At 49.8% G+C, this 19,271-nt stretch overlaps 1 protein-coding gene across 3 annotated transcripts in view; it reads left to right on the top strand.

Moving 5' to 3' along the window:
- The window catches only part of SULF2 (sulfatase 2), a 112,822-nt gene that overhangs the window by 44,406 nt on the left and 49,145 nt on the right, over positions 1 to 19,271 (top strand). For all 3 annotated transcript variants that reach the window (XM_044918544.1, XM_044918543.1, XM_044918545.1), the window contains exon 3: positions 2,222 to 2,461. In XM_044918544.1, coding sequence (XP_044774479.1) covers positions 2,222 to 2,461 — 240 coding nt within the window. The remainder of the gene's footprint in view (positions 1 to 2,221; positions 2,462 to 19,271) is intronic.

Raw genomic sequence — 19,271 nt, 5'->3', positions numbered from 1 at the left:
GGAACACAGGAGGTGGGTTGGCAGCAAGGGCAAGTCTGGAAGAGTCTTAGACCATGGTAAGGAATTCAGTTTTTCTTCTGAGTGCCATGGGAAGCTATCCAGTGGTTTTAAACAGTGAGGAGATATGATCTATATTTGCCTCAGGGAAGTTCTAACTCTGTTTCCGTCCCTATTTGGCAGAAAGATAGGATAAAAAGAGCCTTATAAATCTCCTTTTCATTCTTCTCTGGTAGGGACAGAGGGTTGAGGTGGGTCTGATCAGTCGTCATTGCATCTCCAAGGGGCTGTTGGTGATTGGGATCGGCAGCTCTCCAGCAAAAACTTCAAATGCCTGGTAGGCCCTGTATTGGTTTACTCTTTCATAGTTCTAGAAGCCAGAAGTCCAGAATTAAGGTGTTGACAGGGTTATGCTTCCTCAAAAGGCTTTAGAGGAGGGGCGCCTGGGTGGCTCAGTCGGTTAAGCAACTGCCTTCGGCTCAGGTCATGATCCCAGGGTCCTGGGATGGAGCCCCGCATCGGGCTCCCTGCTCGGCAGGAGGCCTGCTTCTCCCTCTCCCACTCCCCCTGCTTGTGTTCCCTCTCTCGCTGTCTCTCTCTCTCTGTCAATTAAATAAATAAATAAAATCTTAAGAAAAAAGGGGGGGGGTTTAGAGGAGACTCCCTTGCTCTTCCAGCTCCTGGAGGCCCTTCTCTCCAACCTCTGCCTCCGTCCTCACATGACCGTCCCCTTCGTGTCTGTGGGTCTTCTCCCTTCTGTCTCTTACAAAACACCTGTCATTGGATTTAGGGCCCACCCAAGTAATCCAGAACAATCTCACCCCAAGATCCTTAACTACATCTACAAAGACCCTTTTTCCAAGTAAGGTCACATTCCCAGGTTCTGAGGGTTATGACGTGGACATGTGGGGGAAGGGGGGAAGGCTTTGCATCACTCAAGCCATGACAGATCCTAAGAACTTTAAGGAAAAATGAAAGCAACTGAGGGTGGCCACAGAAAGGAAGTGGAAAATGATTTCCATTGAATATTTCTCTAAACCTACTAAATATTCAGATACCAGCCATAGTATTACGCATCCACTCTGCAAACATTTACTAAGTGCCAACTGTGTTTCACACACCATGGGGGCATTGAGGATTGAGTACCGAGCAAGGCACATAGTCTTTGCTCTCGTGGGGCCCTCAGCAGGGCAGTGACCATGAAAGCACCTGTGCACAGTAGGCTTCTAGAACACGGTAGTTTCCTTTCCTTCCTAAGTGAATTTCACTACTACAGCTTCATTGAGAAACAAGAAAAGGCATGAATGAAGCCACAACACCTGGTGGTATATAATTAAGTCCTAATAACATATGCTGCATGCATAGTAACAGCTCAAGGAATCAGAAGCCAGAGTGATCACTAGAAGAGGTGCCTTGGCTGGTGGGTTGAATCTGGGGGAGAGGTGGGAAGTGGATTCCAAAGTAGAAGGACGATGTGGACAAAGAAGCAGAGCGCTTTCGGCCGAGGAGTGTGCGGGGAGAGGGTGAGCCCAGTGAGCTGGCATGACCGGATTCCAGTAAAAGTGAACAATTCTTGGGAAGGTTCCAAACAAAACAAAGTCGAATCTTCCCTTGGTGGGGCGCCTGGGTGGCTCAGTCGGTTAAGGGTCTGCCTTCGGCTCGGGTCATGATCCCGGGATCCTGGGATCGAGCCCCACGTTGGGCTCCCTGCTCGGCGGGAAGCCCGCTTCTCCCTCTCCCACTCCCCCTGCTAGTGTTCCCTCTCTCGCTGTCTCTCTCTCTCGTTCTAGTAAATAAATAAATAAAATCTTTAAAAAAAAAAAGAAAGAAGAGAATCTTCCCTTGGTTTACACAGTGGTTGCTTTCCAAAAACAAAAGGTGGGGGGAATACACTGCACATTAATATCCTGCAAAAAAGATGTTCTGTTTCTACGTAAAACAAAGTTCCACTCTAGGCTTGGATCATTTACAAACAGGTATTTTCCCGCTCCCCATGACCACCCAGTGGGACTGCAGACCCAGGAAATTTCTTGCACACATATTCCTTGCTGGCCCCTGCCCACACGTGACAGTGGTGCCCCCCGTATGTCCCCAGAGATTTCCAAAATGTAATCTCCCCAGGGAGGGGGGTGCCACGCTGTTGAGAACCACTGTTGTCCCGTGGCCCCCTGGGGCACGGGTTGGGAGCTGGCCTGCCGCACCTCAGCTTGGCTCCTGCTTGCAGGTTCCATGCAGGTGATGAACAAGACGCGGCGCATCATGGAGCAGGGCGGGGCGCACTTCATCAACGCCTTCGTGACCACGCCCATGTGCTGCCCCTCGCGCTCCTCCATCCTCACCGGGAAGTACGTCCACAACCACAACACCTACACCAACAACGAGAACTGCTCCTCGCCTTCCTGGCAGGCACAGCACGAGAGCCGCACCTTCGCCGTCTACCTCAACAGCACGGGGTACCGGACAGGTACAGGGAGCCAGGAGGCCGCGGGCGGGCGGGCGGGCGGGCGGGCGGGCAGGGAGCGTCAGAAAGGCTGCCAGGTGCCCTGGCCTCACGCCAGCCCGGGGTCCCTATCCTGCCGGGATTTTAGATGATCTTAGGTAGCCCAAACAACTTCATTTTAATATAAAAGTTGTGCATTTATGCATTAGAAAAAAGGGAAAAATGACTTGCCTATAGTAGTGAAAGAAACGGACCTTTTCAAAGGAATTGGAATTTTTTTTAAAAATCAGTCCATTTAAAATATGAACTGTAATACAGAGAGAGGCTGGAAGTACCTATGCACAATTTGCATTCACCGTGGGTTATGTTGGGGACTGATTTGTTGACTTCGGACCATCAGTATGGAAGAAGGTTCCAGAACATTGGGGTGGGGGTGGGGATGAAAATCCGTGTGGAAAATGGAGAGAAGCATATGTGGGACTGTGTGGCCCCTCTGCAGACTGGCCCGGGAGTTGACATGGACGGTTTGTCTACACTTGGCTGTCTGCACTACCCAGCACGCTCCATCTCTCCTGTGGTCAGTGCGGCGGTGCGCTATTCCGGGAGGGCGGGAGTCGGGGGGTGGACACAGAGCGAGTGGGGCTTCCTGTCTGTCTTGCGGGAGGTACCTTGGTCAAAGACCTCGATCCTATACACATAAGCCTGTTGGTTCCTGGGTCTCTGCAGAAAACCGCAGGTGTCCGAATTTACCACAGGTACACTCCCAGGTAGTTGTGGGGACCTGAATATAAATAGAAGAATCGGAACAGAGGTCCTGCAGCAGACCAGAGGGCTCCTATTGGAAGGGGCGTCTGCCACTCAGGTCCAGATAATTATAGCCATTTGTTTTGTGTTCAGTGGTACCAACTTTCAAATATTTCTCACCGAATTTTTAGCTGAAATCTGCTGATACTAAAAAAAAAAAAAAAAAAGTTGCCGAACTCAGTTTTTTTAAAAATGTACCGTAGGGGCCAAACAAAGGCTGTCTGAAGGCAGAATGTAGCTCACACTCCGCCTTTAGAACGTCTGACCAGAAGGCCTGTGTAGAAAACTTCAGATCTGATCTTAGAGGAAAGGATTTCAGTTTTTCGCTGTTGAGTGTGACATTAGCTGTGGGCTTGTCTTATAGGGCCTCTAGTATGTTGAGGGTACCCACTTTGTTGAGAGTTTTTATCATAAATAGATGTTGGATTTTGTCAAATGTTTTTTTCTGCATCTGTTGAGATGCTCGTATGGTTTTTATCCTTCATTTTCTTCATGTGGTATATCACATAGATCAACTTGCATATGGTAAACCCTTCTAGCATCCCTTGAGTAAATCCCACCTGATCATGGGATGTAATCCTCTTATTGTATTGTTGAATTCAGTTTGCTCATATTTTGTTGAGGGTTTTTGCATCTCTGTTCATCAGGGATATTGGCCTATAATTTCCTTTTCTTGTGGTGTCCTTGTCTGGTTATGGTATCATAGAACGAGTCTAACAGTGTTTTCTCCTCTTCTGTTTTTTGGAGGAATTTGAGAAGGTTTGATATTAATTCTTCTTTATTTTTTTTTAAGATTTTGTTTATTTATTTGAGAGAGAGAGAGCACGAGCAGAGGGGAGCGGCAGGCAGAGGGAGAAGGAGAAGCAGACTCCTTGCTGAGCAGGGAGCCCAATGCAGTACTCGATCCCAGGACCCTGAGATCACAACCCAAGCCAAAGGCAGATGCTTAACCAACTGAGCCACCCAGGCACCCTTAATTCTTCTTTAAATGTTTGTTAGAACATACCGGTGAAGCCCTCTGGTCCTGGACTTTTGTTTTTGGGGAGGTTTTAGATTACTGGCTCAATCTCCTTACTAGTAAATGATCTATTCATTTTCTAATTGCTCGTGATTCAGTCTTGGTAAGTTGTATCTTTCTAGGAATTTATCCATTTCTTCTAGGCTGTCTAATTTGTAGGTGCATAATTCCTCATAGTAGTCTCATGATCCTTTGTATTTCTGTATAACACCTCTCATTTCTGGTTTTATTTGAGTCCTTTTTCTTGGTGAGTCTAGCTAAAGATTTGTCAATTTGGTGGATCTTTTCAAAGAACCAGCTCTTAGCCTCATGGATCTTCTCTGTTGTTTTAGTCTCTATTTCATTTATTTTTATTATAATCTTTGTTATTTTCTCCCTTCTACTAACTTTGGGCTTTGTTCTTCTTTTCCTAGTTCCTTGAGGTGTAAAGTTAGGTGGTTTATTTGAGATTTTTCTTGTCTCTTGATGTAAACGTTTATCACAATGAACTTCCCTCTTAGAACTGCTTTTGCTGCATCCCATACACTTTGGGATGTTTTCTTTCCATTTGTCTCGGGTATTTTCTTAAAATTTCTCTTGGTTTCTTGTTTGGCCCAGTGGTTGTTTTAGTAACATGTTGTTGACTCTCCCCATATTTGTGAATTTTCCAGTTTTCTTCTTGTGATTGATTTCTAGTTTCATGCATTGTGGTTGGAAAATATGCCTGATACGATTTCAGTTTTCTTAAATGTGTTAAGACTTGTTTTGTGGTCCCACGTATGATCTGTCCTGGAGAATGTTCCATGTGCACTTGGGAAGAATGTGTGTTCTGTTGCTTGGGAATGGAATGGTCTGTAAATGTTAAGTTCATCTGGTCTACCATGTCATTTAAGGCCAATGTTTCCTTACGATTATCTGCCTAAATGATCTATCCGTTGATGAAAGTGGTGTATTAAAGTCCCCTACTATCATTGTATTGCCATCTGTCTCTCTCTTTAGGTCTATTAGCCTTTGCTCTATCTATTTAGGTGTTACTAAATTGATCAGAGATTCAGCTGCTTTCCATTTCTCCTTGTATCTCATTGATGAGAAATGAGTAACATGAGCACATGTGACTGCAGAGGAACCTAAGAAATGCAGTCTCCACTCTGGGTGACCATTTTCCCAGCTAGAAATTCCTTTCTGTAGGAGAAGACGACAGCGGATACTGAGGGAAGATTATCAAACTATAGTAACAGTTCACAACCACTTGTGTGTGTGACCCCCTTTCGACTACAAGAGATCAGCCTGAACTGTGCAAGGCTGAAACCAGAAAAACGTTCCTTCAGTGGACCAACTGTGGGCCAACATTTCATGTAAATAGTGCTTTTAGTGCGTTTAGTTGGGCCTTTTATCTTGGAAAAAAAAACTACAAAATTTTGAAAATTACCTTATTTGATGTATCTCATAGCAACAAATGTTATGTTGTGATGGTGACTAATGGGTTGATTCTTTAAGCAAGTGGGTTGGTGAAGGGATAGTTGGGGGGGGGGGTGTGACTTGTCCAACAAATTGAAGCGATAACACAATGTGATGTCCTTTACAGAACCTGCAGTTTGCGCAGCAAAATCATAACAGGTCATTTTTGCAGAAGCATTTGGGATTTGGTCAGTTTTCCCAAGGGTCTCTCTAACTCCTCTGACTTCTGAATCTTACCCCCAGGAAGTACTTACTATCTCCTCATCCTTTCCAGCGGCCTCTTCTTCAGTTACCTCATGGATCAGAATATTGTTTGTCAATGGATTTGCGTGTGCTTCGAGCTATCCTCCAGCATCCCTTTAATTAATTTTACAAAACCTGGCATCTTTTACAAGATTGGCATTTTCATTTGGCAAACATCTTACTTTCTGCTACCCCATGCTTGCAGTAGAGACGGACAAAGGACGAAGTGAGACATGCAAAGTAGAAGAAGGATAAATACCAGTTTGTTCTTGGGTATTTCTGTATGTTGGCTTCCTCTGTCTCCGGGGACTGGGATCTCAATTATAAACACCCTGAAAGGGATGAATTGAATCCTCAGTTTCTACAAAAGGTACTCAGTCAACTTTTAGCACATGTCAGCTGCCTGAGTGTGCTCGCTCACGTTGCATACCCATGGGTCAAGTTCTGTAGTGTTCTGGCAATGAGATTCCTCCCAGCTCTTTGCAAAGCGGTTAAGAGCAAGGACTCTGCCTAGGTTCAAATCCTGATTCCACCACTTTCTAACTGAGTGAATTTGGACACATTATTTAACTTCTTAGTCTTGGTTACCTCGAAGAAGGATAAGAATGTTACTTAGCTCCTAGGGTTTTGTGGGGATGAAATGTTAGAACAGTGACACACAGTAAGCCCTTAAGCAGTGTTAGCCCTGATGATGGTGATGATTTATACAAGGAGCATAGCGTCGCACGACCCACCCCAGAGCAGTGTTCCCAGGAATGTTGCCATAGATCAGCTTGGATGGTGAAAATAAGTTGTGCACATGGATTAAAATTGGCAGCATGTGCTCAATCCCTCTGGTAATCAGCAAAATGCAAATGAAGGCAACAGTGGCCATAGCAAATACGCAGAGGCCCGTCACACCAAAGGTTGGTGGGGATGTGGGGAAACCGAGTCCCACACGTTAGCAGTGGGAACGCACATGGGCACCTCCTCTGCCCACGAGCAATTTGGTGACTTCCAGCAAAGCGGAAATCAAGGACTGTGGGAATGAGGAGGAAGGAAAACGTACTGAGGTGGCAATCACAGATTTCCACTACACTGCTTTGCGGGGGGGCAGGGTGGGGGAGGACACCTTTTCCGGCGCTTGCTGGCAAATTAGACAGAAGTGCCCATTGTCTTCTCGTTGGGGTGACGCTTTTCTCGTTCCACGCTGCCATCTGAGCCTGGCAGTTCTGAGGTGGTCTCCGTGCCCAGCTTCTGCCATCTGGTACAGACTTTTGTAGGGATGTGGGTACTGGTGGTGAGCTTTCAGCCCCTCCCTCATCATGTTCTAGAATGCACCGGGGGTTGGGGGGAGGCCTCTCACTACAAGCCCAGGCTACATCAGGGCCCCCAGTTGGAGCTGTTTGGAAATTTGGCCTTGAGCACCCCAATTATTTTCACTCTTCTGCTCACACAAAGCTGGGGAGGGAGGTCAGCTGGGGCTCTGCATTACTTGGCTGTCCACCTTGGGCGGCCGCCCTCACTTGGGGGGCAGGGGCTCTGGGCCATGACGCCGGCCCTGGCAGGGCACATGAGGTATTGGTGAGGCTGGGGCAACCTGCTGCCTCTCGCACAAGAGGCCAGGAAGGCGGCCCTGGGCATGGTGGCATCCCTGGCAAGACTCACTGCGTGCGTGCGTGCGTGCGTGTGTAGGACTGCGCAGATGTGAGGATTGGTGCTTAGGTGCCTTCCTCTGTTTTTTTTTGTGGAAGAATCCTCATCCTTCCCTCTTTCCACCACTCTGTTTGATTTGCCTTTATCCTCTTGCCCTGAACCCCACACTGAACCTGAACCCCGGCCTCCAGTCGCCTACTTACCATCTCCCCTTGGACCCGCGCCTGGCATTTCAAACCTGACGTGTGCGAAGCGGCCTCCTGATCGCGTCCCCCTCCCCGAACGTGTCCCATGGTCTCCCCTGGCGACTCCAGGATTCCGGAACATTCGTGTCGTCCCTGCTTTTCTTCCTTGCTGTCACGCCACATCTAGTCATCAGCAAACCCCCGCCAGCTCTCTCTTCGGGATATTCCAGAGCTCACCCGCCACCACCCTTCCTGGAGCTGCCACCATGTCTCGCCCGCATGGCACAGCCCTCTCCTCCCTGCACGCCGCTCCTGTCCTCACCCGCTGCGCTCCGTTCCCGCCTCAGTGGCCCGAGGGATCCTGTCTCTCCTCTGCCTGCAGTGCCCCCATGGGCCCCCCACAGTCACCTCGGGGTCCTGATGATCTGCCCCCCTGCCCCTCACCTCCTGACCACCTCACCTCCTGTCCTCCCCCTCCGTTGCTCTACTCCTTCCTGTTTCTCAAACAGTCCACCCGGCGCCCCCTCAAGGGACTTTGTGCTTATTCTTTCCTTTTCTAGAAACTTCTTCCCTACATATCTACATGGCCCATTCACTCACTTCCCTCAGATCTTTGTTTAATTATCGCCTCCTCAGAGAAGCCTTCCTTGACTAGCGCATCCAAAAGAGGGTTCCTGTCCCCTCTTTATCCCCTCACCCTGCTTTATTTTCCTTCAGAGCTCTCGTCACCGCTTAACATCTATCTGTATATTTGTTGTCCAGCCTCCCAAGCTAAGGGATGTCCCAGTCCGCCCCTGGCCTGGCTCCTGCTCAGCCCGGCTCTCTGGCCCTCTCCAGCACTAACATGGGCTCTGCCACTGCTCTCGCTGGTCGCCTCCCTTCTGAGACGCCCGCTCCATGGAAGGGGGGACAGCTGTGCCCTCCGCACTCCCGTGCCTGCAAGAGGGCGCGCCCCGTCTTTGGCGCGCGGGGAGTCATGGCAGGACGAGCGGATGAGTCTGCGTGTTCTGTCCGGAGCCAGCAGCCCCCACCACCACCCTCCCCATCTCTCTATACCCCTCTCTTCTCTCCCGGCTCGCTTCTCCCCACCCCCACCATCTCAGCCCCTCCTCCTTTCTTCTGGGCCCTTCTGCACACACACACAGAAGAAAGGACTTGGATTCTTCCTGTGGGCGCCTCCTCAGGGGCCCCTGGTGCAGCTGTCCCGCCTTCACAATGGCAGCCTTCTCTGTGCTTGGCCTCTCTCCTGTTTGTGCTCCCCGCTCCCTTCCCTTCCCCTCAAGTGAGCACACACACGTGTGCACACACAGCTCCCTTCTTCCCTTGTCCAGCTGCCCCCTCTCTCTGGCCTGGGGGTGTGACCACAGAGCTTGTTCACTCGCCCCGCAAAGTAGACCCACCTTCGGAATGCTGACAGGAGTCAGGCAGCCCTCCAGGGCCCAGGCTGGCCCAGGGTGTCCTTAAGAGGGACACGTGTGTCACATCCATGTTCATCTTCAAGCTGAATTTCTTTAAACTCGGATTTCATGGGGGACTTCCTTTCTCCAAGATCTTTAAGTTTCAAAACAAGTAAAACACTGGTGCAGGAGTCTAGAGAACTTGGTTCTGCTTCTAACTCCTTTGTAACCTTGAGCTGAGACCTGGCCCCCTCCAGCCTCAGTTTCCCCATCTGTGCAGTGGAGTTACAACATATGTGTATAAGTTACCCAGTGCCTTTGCTATGACCCCACCCTTGAGGGTCATGTGACCAGTGCCCACACATCTGGGAGGGGGGCTCCCTGGGGCTGGAAAAGAAAGGGGCCACTTGGAAAGACAGGAAGCAGGTGGTCCTGCTTCCCAACTTTTCAGAAGCTGGGTGTGAGGCTGATGGGTGGAGATTCCTCTCTGCCCCCAGGCGACACTCCAGCGGAGACCCTCTCCGTCCCCAACTCGGCAGCTGGTAGCTGGTGTAAGGGTTTCCTGTGGCCATTGTAACAAAGCCCCACAAACTGGGTGGCTTCAAACAACAGAATTATATTCTCTCACCGTTCTGGAGGCCAGAAGCCCCAAATCCAGGGTCAGCAGGGGCCACACTCCCGCTGACGGCTCTTGGGGAGGATCCTTCCTTGTCTCCTCCAGGTACTGGGGGTTGCTGGAAATCTTTGCTGTTCCTTGGCTTGCGGCTGCACTGCTCCCGGCTCTGCCTCCCCGAGGGTCCCTCTCTCTCTGCACACAGCCTTCTCCTGTGCGTGTCCGTGTCCAAATTCCCCTCTTCTTCTAAGGACACCAGTCACTGGATGAGGCCCCGCCCTAATTCGTATGACCTCGTCTTAACTTGATGACATCTACAAAGGCCCTATTTCCAAATAAAGTTACGTTCCCATGTACCCGGAGTTAGAACTTGAACGTATATTTTGGGGGACGCAAGTCAACCCACCTCAGCTGGGTTCTTTCATGCAGACCACCTGATTTAATCCCCGCAGTGACACGTTAACCTCCATTAAAGCTGCATAATCTTGCATTAAATGAGCAAACCCTGCAGACAACCAAGGACTCTCAGAAAAACCTGCTGCCTCCCCCTTCGCCGTCCACTGTGGTCCTAAGCATGGCGCGTGGTGGCCGCCCAGCCCGTGGGCAACTTGCTATGGATCCTCTCGCAGGGTCTCTAACTTTTATTTCACTCAGGGAGTCGCTAACTTTGGTGGGCATTAAAATAATCGTGGAAGTCAAATAAAAGTGAGAAGCAGGATGCTATGTTGGGTGGATGTGTAAAGCCTGCCTACAGGTCTCCAAGGGTTTGAGGGAGTTTTCAGGCTAAATGTGACCTTTTGCAGTCTCTCCCTGGCGTGAACTGCAACTCCCCTGAACATTCTAGAAGGGTCTACACTAGAGCTGCTGGGCCCAGCACGGCCACTGGTCACTGGGAACTAACTTTAAGTTCATTACGTCAAAATAAAAATTCGGTTTTTTAGGGGCGCCTGGGTGGCTCAGTCGTTAAGCGTCTGCCTTCGGCTCAGGTCATGATCCCAGGGTCCTGGGATCGAGTCCCGCATCGGGCTCCCTGCTCGGCGGGAAGCCTGCTTCTCCCTCTCCCACTCCCCCTGCTTGTGTTCCTGCTCTCGCTATGTCTCTCTCTGTGAAATAAATACATAAAATCTTAAAATTAAAAAAAATTCCGTTTTTTAGTCATCTTAGGCACGTTTCGAGTGCCCGTTGGGCACACGTGGGTGCCTGAGTGGATGGTGCAGATATAGAATGTTTTCTGTCGTCACAAAAAGTCCTCTTGGACGGCCTTGGGGTAGAGTGTAATTCAAGCAAAATTTTGGAGAGGGGGACACAGACCTTTCAGAAGATAAAAAGAACGACGACAGTAATTTTTAAAATGCAAGCTGTGCCTATTGAGCCCTTACCGTGCCAGGCGCTTTACACGATTCGTCTTCCTTAATCCTCACATTAGGTGGGTGCATCCCCTCCTTCTTCCTGCGATATTTCCCCTGAGGCCCGAGCTCCATGATCTGGTTCCTTCCCAGGCCGCCCTGAGGCTGGGCCACGGGTCAGGCTTTCAGGAGCACGGGGCAGCTACCCAGGAGGGCTCCAACCTGGGGCCTGTGGGTCCCACCTGTCCACGGCCAGGGCCTCCTTCTCTGAGCACCTGGCACATCCCACCCCGTAGCCAGCAGGTCACTTCCAGCAGAACACATCTGTGCCGCCATGGGGAGAGAGCTTTCAGCAAAGGAAGGGGAACGGGGCGCCCCTCTGTGTCAGCCCTCCCAAGGCCACAGAGGAGTCCGCTCTCCACCATGCCTGCGTGAGCCCTTTTCTGCCCAGAGAAACCAAACCCTAGCGCCTGGAGGGGCCAGGCGGGGAAGGGGGCAGCGCCACAGAGCCCAGGCAGAGGTGCCCACTGGATGATAGATGGGCCCAGAGGTGCCAGATCTTCCCATTTGTCAGAAGTGTGACACCCAGATTTTTACATCAAATTGTCCAGATTTCAGATGCAGACTGTTTGCTCTACTTTAAAAAATAAATAAATAAAAACAGCAGGCAGACCCAAAGCAAACACACCTGTGGGATGGATTCAGCCCACAGGCCACTGGTTACAAACTTTTTTTTAACCGGTGGTTCCCAAGGGAACACACTGCCCCCTAGGGGCCAAAATCTGTGAAAGTGTTTCTGGTGGTTGTCAAAGTTGAGGATGCTGCTTGGAGTCCGAGGGGCAGGAACCAGGGACCTTCTGTGGCCTGTTGTGCGAGGGAGAGCCCGATGGGGCTCCCAAATTCCCTTTTGTTCTATGCGGCTTCCGAGTCTTCCACCAGATCATTATATGAATGGATTCTTTTACATGTATTGTGATCTGAGCCTCGATCCTAAGTCCTTTTTATGCATAACCACCGGAGGTATTCTGCACAGTTTTAGGATCCTCTGAATTTTCTAGGAATGTGAGTGGTCAGTAAATGGAAGGAATATCATACTTGAATGCAAAGCTTTTCCAGGAGTTATCCCACATTCCTGAAAGTCTCAGCACTGAGGGCAGGGCCACCAGAAGCACTTGGCTTGCGAGTGCCGCGGGCCCACCCAGCCTGCATCAGTCTCTCACAGGCCTCTGAATCCGTGTCTAGGTGCCACCTGACGACTCCATCGCGTCTCCTTGATGGATGGGCTCAAAAGTTCATACGGAAATTTTTCTTTGTTATAAATTGCCTTCCTTTTATTCTTCTTGCAGGCTGTAATTACGGCATTGTATTGATTTTGGGGGGGGAAATAAAAATGTGCCTAGGTAGTTTTTGTCACCTGCAGTTTTCTTTCAGGAAAATAAGGGAGTGTTACAAAATATTTGTCATAGAAATGGACATCAGCCTCATGGCACTGGGAGCTCCTCTTCAAAGCATCAGCTTAGTGTCACCTTCCTCCAAGGTGATAATTAAATATCCAATGATTGACAGTCTCCCCAGGCCTTGTTCTAAGAGTCTGTTGTGGGTTTTCTCCCCACCCCCCCCACCCCCCACCCGTTCTATCCTTCTGGACAAACCATGCTTTAAAAGGGGCAGAAAGATTTTCAAATACCGCCCTTCCTGATGCTGACTCAGCAGCGATAAAACTTGTCACCAGTGCCATAGGGAAGCCCGCCGTGCCCAGCTCATCAAGTTTCCAGGGCTTGGATGGGCCCCAACTTCCTTGGCTGGAGGTGCGTGACCCTCCCAAGGAGTGGGGGGCCAAGGGCAGCCTGTAATTTGAGGCCCAAGCAGCCCGCCCTCCACACCTCAACACTGTGACAGCTCAGCCTTCCTCAGTAGCAATGAGCTTGCCACAAACAGGCAGGAGCAACCCTAGGCCTTCACTCTGGTTATTTGCTCGTCCCTACCTCTCCCCAGTGATTAGCCATTCCTCCTCCGCACCCGGCACCAAGAGGAAGCTTTGAAAAATGCCATTCTAATCGTGTCACCCCTTGCACAAGACCCTCCACTGCCTGCCTGATGCCCTTAGAATAAACTCAGCTCCTTGCTAGAGCTGCCAAGGCCTTGCTTAGCTCCCCTCTCTGTGCACATCTCCTACCTCTCTTCCTTTCTGACAACACTCAGACTGCCTGGCCTCTTTGCTGTTCCTCAAACATTCCAAGTTCACACTTGCCCCAGGACCTTTGCACTTGTGGTTGCATCTGCCGAGAGCACTGCTCACACAGCTTGTTTCTTGTCATCATTCACCTTCTGTCTCTAACATCCCTGCTGCTTCCCTGACCTCCCTGCATGAATTAGCCCTTCCCAACCCCTGTCACTCTCTACCATGATACCCATGTCCTTTGTAGGATTTATCGTCCCCTTGAAATTATGTCAGGTGTTTTGAATTTATTATTATCATCCCCTTGAAATTATGTCAGGTGTTTTGAATTTATTTAGGATGTATCCCCTTGAAATTATGTCAGGTGTTTTGAATTTATTTAGGATTTATCATCCCCTTGAAATTATGTCAGGTGTTTTGAATTTATTGTGTTCACTGCTGTATCCTCCTGTCCAAGAACAGTGCCAGGCAGGTATTGGGTACCCAGTAAAGATTTGAATGAACAGATGACTCTTCGGCCTTAGGCTTGAAGTAAGCAGAAAATGAGAACAAAATGGAATTTGGATTACTGTCTCCCCTTTCCAGCATTCAGAAATATACTTGCAATTAGGCCAGGCAAATGTAGCTGAGTCCCAGCACTCAAACACTGTCACCAGAACCCGTCTTTCAGCTTCTTGGATTTTCTTTCATTTGGGTTAGCTTTATGCTTAGGATGATTCTGCTTTGTGACGTTAAGATGGCCTTCACAGGTCCCACCCCACCGGCGTAGTGACCCTGGCTGAAAGAGCCTCTTCCCAGTGCTCCAGCAAAAGTCTCAGGGGAGGCTTTCATTGGCTCAGTGAGGGTCATATGCCCCTCCCTTACCCAATCACAGAGGCCAGGGGAGGGGGACACCCTGATTGGCCAACCCCAGAGGCCAGGGGAGGGGGGACACCCTGATTGGCAAACCCCAGGTCAGGTGCCTAGACCAGGAACCGGGAGCCAGAAACAGTCTCACTTGAATAGGTACCTCAGAAGGCACAGTTACCAAAAGACAGGAGAATGGATGCTGGGCAGAAAAATAAAGCAGATGTCTCCTATAGAAACCCAAATCCAGCTTTCCCCCCATCAAGGGGTAAGTGGGGGGAGGGCATTTCTCCCAGCTCTCTCTGCTTCCAGCACAAGATGCCTCCTGCGCGTGTAATTATGCCCCCACCTTCCTCGTTTGCTTTCCCACAGTTCTCAGTTCAGCAAGATCCCATCTCTGGCTTCCCAAACTTTCACGGCATTGATTTATCACTTTGTGCAGCAATTTGCGTTTGGTGTCTTTTCAAAAGCAGAAGAAAGAGGCTCATGTTGTAACCTTGCAAGCAGCCCAAAGTTAAAAGGATCCAGTTACAGAATATCAGAAATGCCCCAGCCCTAAGAGCTTTGGGGCTCAGGGTTTATTTAATGCCTTTCTTCCCAGCCCTGCTTCCCCAGCCAATTTGTCTGCCAAAAAAACAAAGACTTCAGTCCTGTGGCATTTTGCATCTAATATTTATAGTGCTCTGGAGTTTGCAAAAGCATTTCCTTCTCATTTATCTCTTGTACCTCAGGAGACCCCAGCTCCACCCCCAGAAAGTTAGTGGGATTGTTTTCCCCTGCCCAGATCAGGAGCCCCCAAAGCCAAAGGATGGATGGTGAAGGTCTCACAACCCAGGGCCCTCCTGTGGGCAGCGGCGGTGAGATTGAACCTTGGCCGGGACCAGTTCAGCCTCTATTCTGCACCCCTTGGGACCACATGTGGGTCTTGCAAAATAGCAGCCAACAGCCCGAGTTCACACTTTAACCCCAAATACGTTCTGTTTGAATTATAAGGTGTCGTTTAAAATCTGGAAACTTCACCAAAAAGTTCAGGTTCCAAACTTTGCTTTAAAAGAGGAGGTGGGGGGGCGCCTAGGTGGCTCAGTCAGTTAAGCATCTGACTCTTGATTTTGGCTCAGGTCATGATCTCAGGGTCATGAGATCGAGCCCTGAGTTGGGCTCCTCCCCCTCCCTCGCTCTCTCTCTGCTCCTCCCCCACACACTTGTGTGCACTCTGTCTCTCAAAAAAAAAAAAAAAGAACTTGCCAAATATTAGCAAAATTCCTGGACAGTAGGAGTCAGTAGACTGCAGCCCACAGAAATTTGTTTTCTGTTTTTATAAATAAAGTTTTATTAGAACACAGCTTTTTCGTTCACGTATTGTCTACAGCTGCTTATGCTCTGCTGTGGCAGACAGAGTTGAACAATTGCAACAGAGACCACATGGCTGCAGAGCGAAACTACTTACAGTCTGAGCGTTGGCAGAAAAAGGCTTGCTGTCCCCTCCTAGATGGCAGTCGCCAGCTGGATTTGTGTCACAGCTCCCCCTGGTATTTGCTAGAATATAGGTGCAGCTAAAGGTGTTTCAGTCCTCAGAGAGCAGTGGTTTAGAGGGCTTATTTTTCTCTCCTTTGACAGTTTGGGCACTAACAGCCTAGGGCTGATCTGGCAGGCCTGGTGTTGGTGCCCAGGCTCCTTCTGTGATGTTGCCCCACCATCCTGGGGGGCTGCCCGTGTCCAGAATGGCTCACCGCGTCCACAGCCAGCCAGCAGGAAGTCGAAGATACAGGGGGAGGCATCCCCCACTTTCTGTAGGCGCATTACCAGAACTCACACCACTTCCACCCACCTACATCTCCTCCAAAAGTCGGTCGTGGCCGCTTCCCGCGGTGAGGGAGGCTGAGAATGTCACCTCCATTCTGCTAGCCTTGGACCCAGCTAGTAATTCTGCTTCTGTGGAGAGAAGCGGCACTGGGGTGACACCGCAGATTCTGAGACTTCACAGGCATGGCTAGAATCGCCATTCTCTGCACACCTCTCCTCTTATCCTCGGTCCGTTCCATTCACTTTACCGGAGCACCTGACTCCCGTTTGAGTTTGTGGGCCTGGTTGTAAATTATGTACGCACTCTCCCAGGGGAGGAGGAAGAAAGGGAGCTGATGTACTCCAGAGCAGAGGGAAGGTTGCAGGCATGGAATCATACCACATGTGCCCCTTACATAAACTAGTGACCGGGAAATAATTGAGCCCAATACACTCCCAGCTCTAGGGCTCAAAGCGTTGGGCCGGGCAGAAGCTGAGCTGCGCTTCAGAAGCGATAATGCCTGGTGGGGACTGTGGTCAGCATGCTCCCTCATCCTGGAGAAGGAACCATCATCATCCTTAGCAGCGGGAGCTGAGCTGATCCTGCCAACCTCCTGGAAATGCTTCCTACGTCTGGCTTCCTGCTGGGTCCTCCTCCTAACCCACCTGCAGCCCCTTTCCATCTGCTAGGCTGGTGGCCCATCATCCTGACCCCTTCCTCGGGAGCCCAGGGCCCTGTTCTCTAGCAATACTCTTTCCCTCCCTGGGGATTTTACCTCTTTGAGAGCCACGTGTCCCCCTCGGCATTTGTGTAGATCCTTTTCAGAATACGCTCAAATTAAATGCAAAGAAGGAAACACACGGGATTACAAAAGAAGCCAGTGGTATCAAAATACTTTATAACCTGTGATGGGTATGCTTCTTCACACTTTAAATGACGTGATGTCGTGGTTTTGGGGGGGATAACTGATGGGTCTGATAACTCGCATGATTTCGTAGTAGTGCTGACTTCAGTGATATCTCGAGATGTCTGGTTACCTGTAGCATGATAGGAAAACACCTGTGACTTCTGTTGGTGACAGAGGCACAGTTAGTGCTGTTATTCTGATTTGTTGCCTTCTTTCATTATGGGAGATAGTAGTAAGGGGGTCATGAAAATCAATACAGATGGCGTTTTCCCATCCCCGTTCAGGGATCTATAGATTGAGAACCCCTTCCCTGGGTGATCTCGTGGAGTTCCACAGATCCAAATGCCACCGAAATGCTGACGACCCCACATTTCTCCTCCCAGCCCAGACCTTGCCCTTGAACCTGAATGCATATCTCCAGGCTGCCCACTCCGTCTCCACCTCATCTGCCCAGCTAACGGGAACCTCATGGTTAATGTGTGTGACCTCGAGTTCTTTGTCACCCCTATCACAGAAACCGCCCCTCCCCTGGTGCCCCCTTCCTCAATGATGGGCGGGTGTCCTTGTTGCTCAGGACAGAAACCTTGAAATTGTCCTTGACTTCTCTCACTTCTTTTCCACACTGCATCTAATCCATCCGCAAACCGTGGGAGTTCCAAATCCAAAAATAGCCTGAAAACCAACCCAGGCCTCTGCCCCCACCTGCTTAGAACCATCCCAGCCTCTCTCCTGAATTATCGTGACAGCCTCCAGGGGTCCTGTTTCCCTGCTTCAGACTGTCCTCAATCCTGGAACGTAACTCCATGAGGGTGTGGCTTTAGTTGTTTGTCAATTTATTCTGTTTTGTTCGGTTGTGTCCCTAGTACCTAGAACCATGCCTGGCAAATAAGCAGTAGTCTTCTAAGTGTTTACTGAATGAGTGAATGCATGCATGCATGCATGCATGAATGAATGAATACATAACATCCCGATAAATAATGTTAGAATACAAACAGCGACCAGCATTTGGGGGGCACTTTCCCTGTGTTTCCTCGTTGAACTCTCCCCAGCACCTATGTCAGGCAGGCATATTATTATCCCCATTTTATAGTTGGGAAAACTGAGCTGGTAGATGGGAATAGCTAGATTTAAACCGGGGCTGTCAGCTCCAGAGCCCATGCTCAGCCTCACACCCAACTACCTCCCAAGAAAAAAACACCCCTTGAACCCCTCCTACACGTCTGGACAGAGTGACCGAGGTGATGTCTGGTTCCTGCCTGTGTTCCCACGCTGGCATTCTGAGAAAGGCGAGGGAGTGGCCTTCCCTCAGCAGTCCACAGGCAGATAAATCTTGGAGCATGGAGCGTGGGGAATGACCTCAGTGTGGAATCTCTGTTCCACCTGGACTTCCAGCAGGAAGCACTCTGGAGGGTAGTTGGAGCCTATGGAGGAGAGGGTCTGTGGGATCACGAGGTCCGACTGTCCTTGCCCCTGGCTTTAGCTGTTGAGCAGCCCACTTGCTATTTCCTTTCTCCCTCATGAGTGTCCCCGCCTCCCCGGCTGCAGCTGACAGGAGGCGCTTCCATCTGCAGGGACTGGGGGTGCCATCCTGCTGGGAGGCGGGGCGAGGTAGGGGGTGGAGATGGCCCCCTGGGTTCGAGTCTCAACCCTGCCACTCACCGGCCACTGTGGGACTGGGCACAAAGGGACTTCACCTCTCCATGCCTCAGTTCCTCCAACTGTAAATTGGAGACAAAAGGCGTGTCTGTCTCATTGGGTTGTTGGGGAACATCATTACCCTCCAAACTAGCAGTTCTCAAAGTGGGCCCCAAGAGCCTTGGACCCAGAACTCTCTTCATGATAATACTGAGACAGGATTTGCCCTTCACCCTTATTTGCTTCAAGGGTATAGTGTTTTCTGAGGCTGTGTAACACACCCACAGTTATTTCAAAAGGCCATTTTTCTTGAAACATAACCAAAACAACATAGCTCACCAGGCTGAACGCAGGAGTAGATCCGTGAATCCGGCTGCCTTCTATGAAACCGGACATTAGAGAGATTGGCAAACACGGAAAGCAGTACAGCTCTTCTCACTGATTTTATTTTGTTTGGGGAAAATCTATTTAGCATTTTTAAAAATACACACTAACAAGGAGGTTTATTGTTACTATTTTTAAATGAGTTAATGTGTTTTAAATTTCTCTGTTTTCTGACATGGTAGCTATCGCTAGATAAAACCGACACAAATAAATCTATTTGGGGTCCTCAGGAATCGTTAAGAATCTAAAGGGACTTAGGTACCAGAACGTTGTTAAGTGACACTGGCCTTGGGCCCTTCTTCAGGTTTGCAGAGCACCCCGCGGTGAAGTCATGCCCCGTGTGGATTAAGTAGATCCAGATTCACACTGATGCCACGAAATCAAATAGAAAGACAATAATGTAACAATTCTCCCTGCTTCTC

Source organism: Neomonachus schauinslandi, chromosome 10 (genome assembly GCF_002201575.2).
Source record: "Neomonachus schauinslandi chromosome 10, ASM220157v2, whole genome shotgun sequence".
Classification (NCBI taxonomy): Eukaryota; Metazoa; Chordata; class Mammalia; order Carnivora; family Phocidae; genus Neomonachus; species Neomonachus schauinslandi.
Note: the sequence above shows the minus strand (reverse complement) of the source record. Positions and strands in the feature narration are given on the sequence as shown.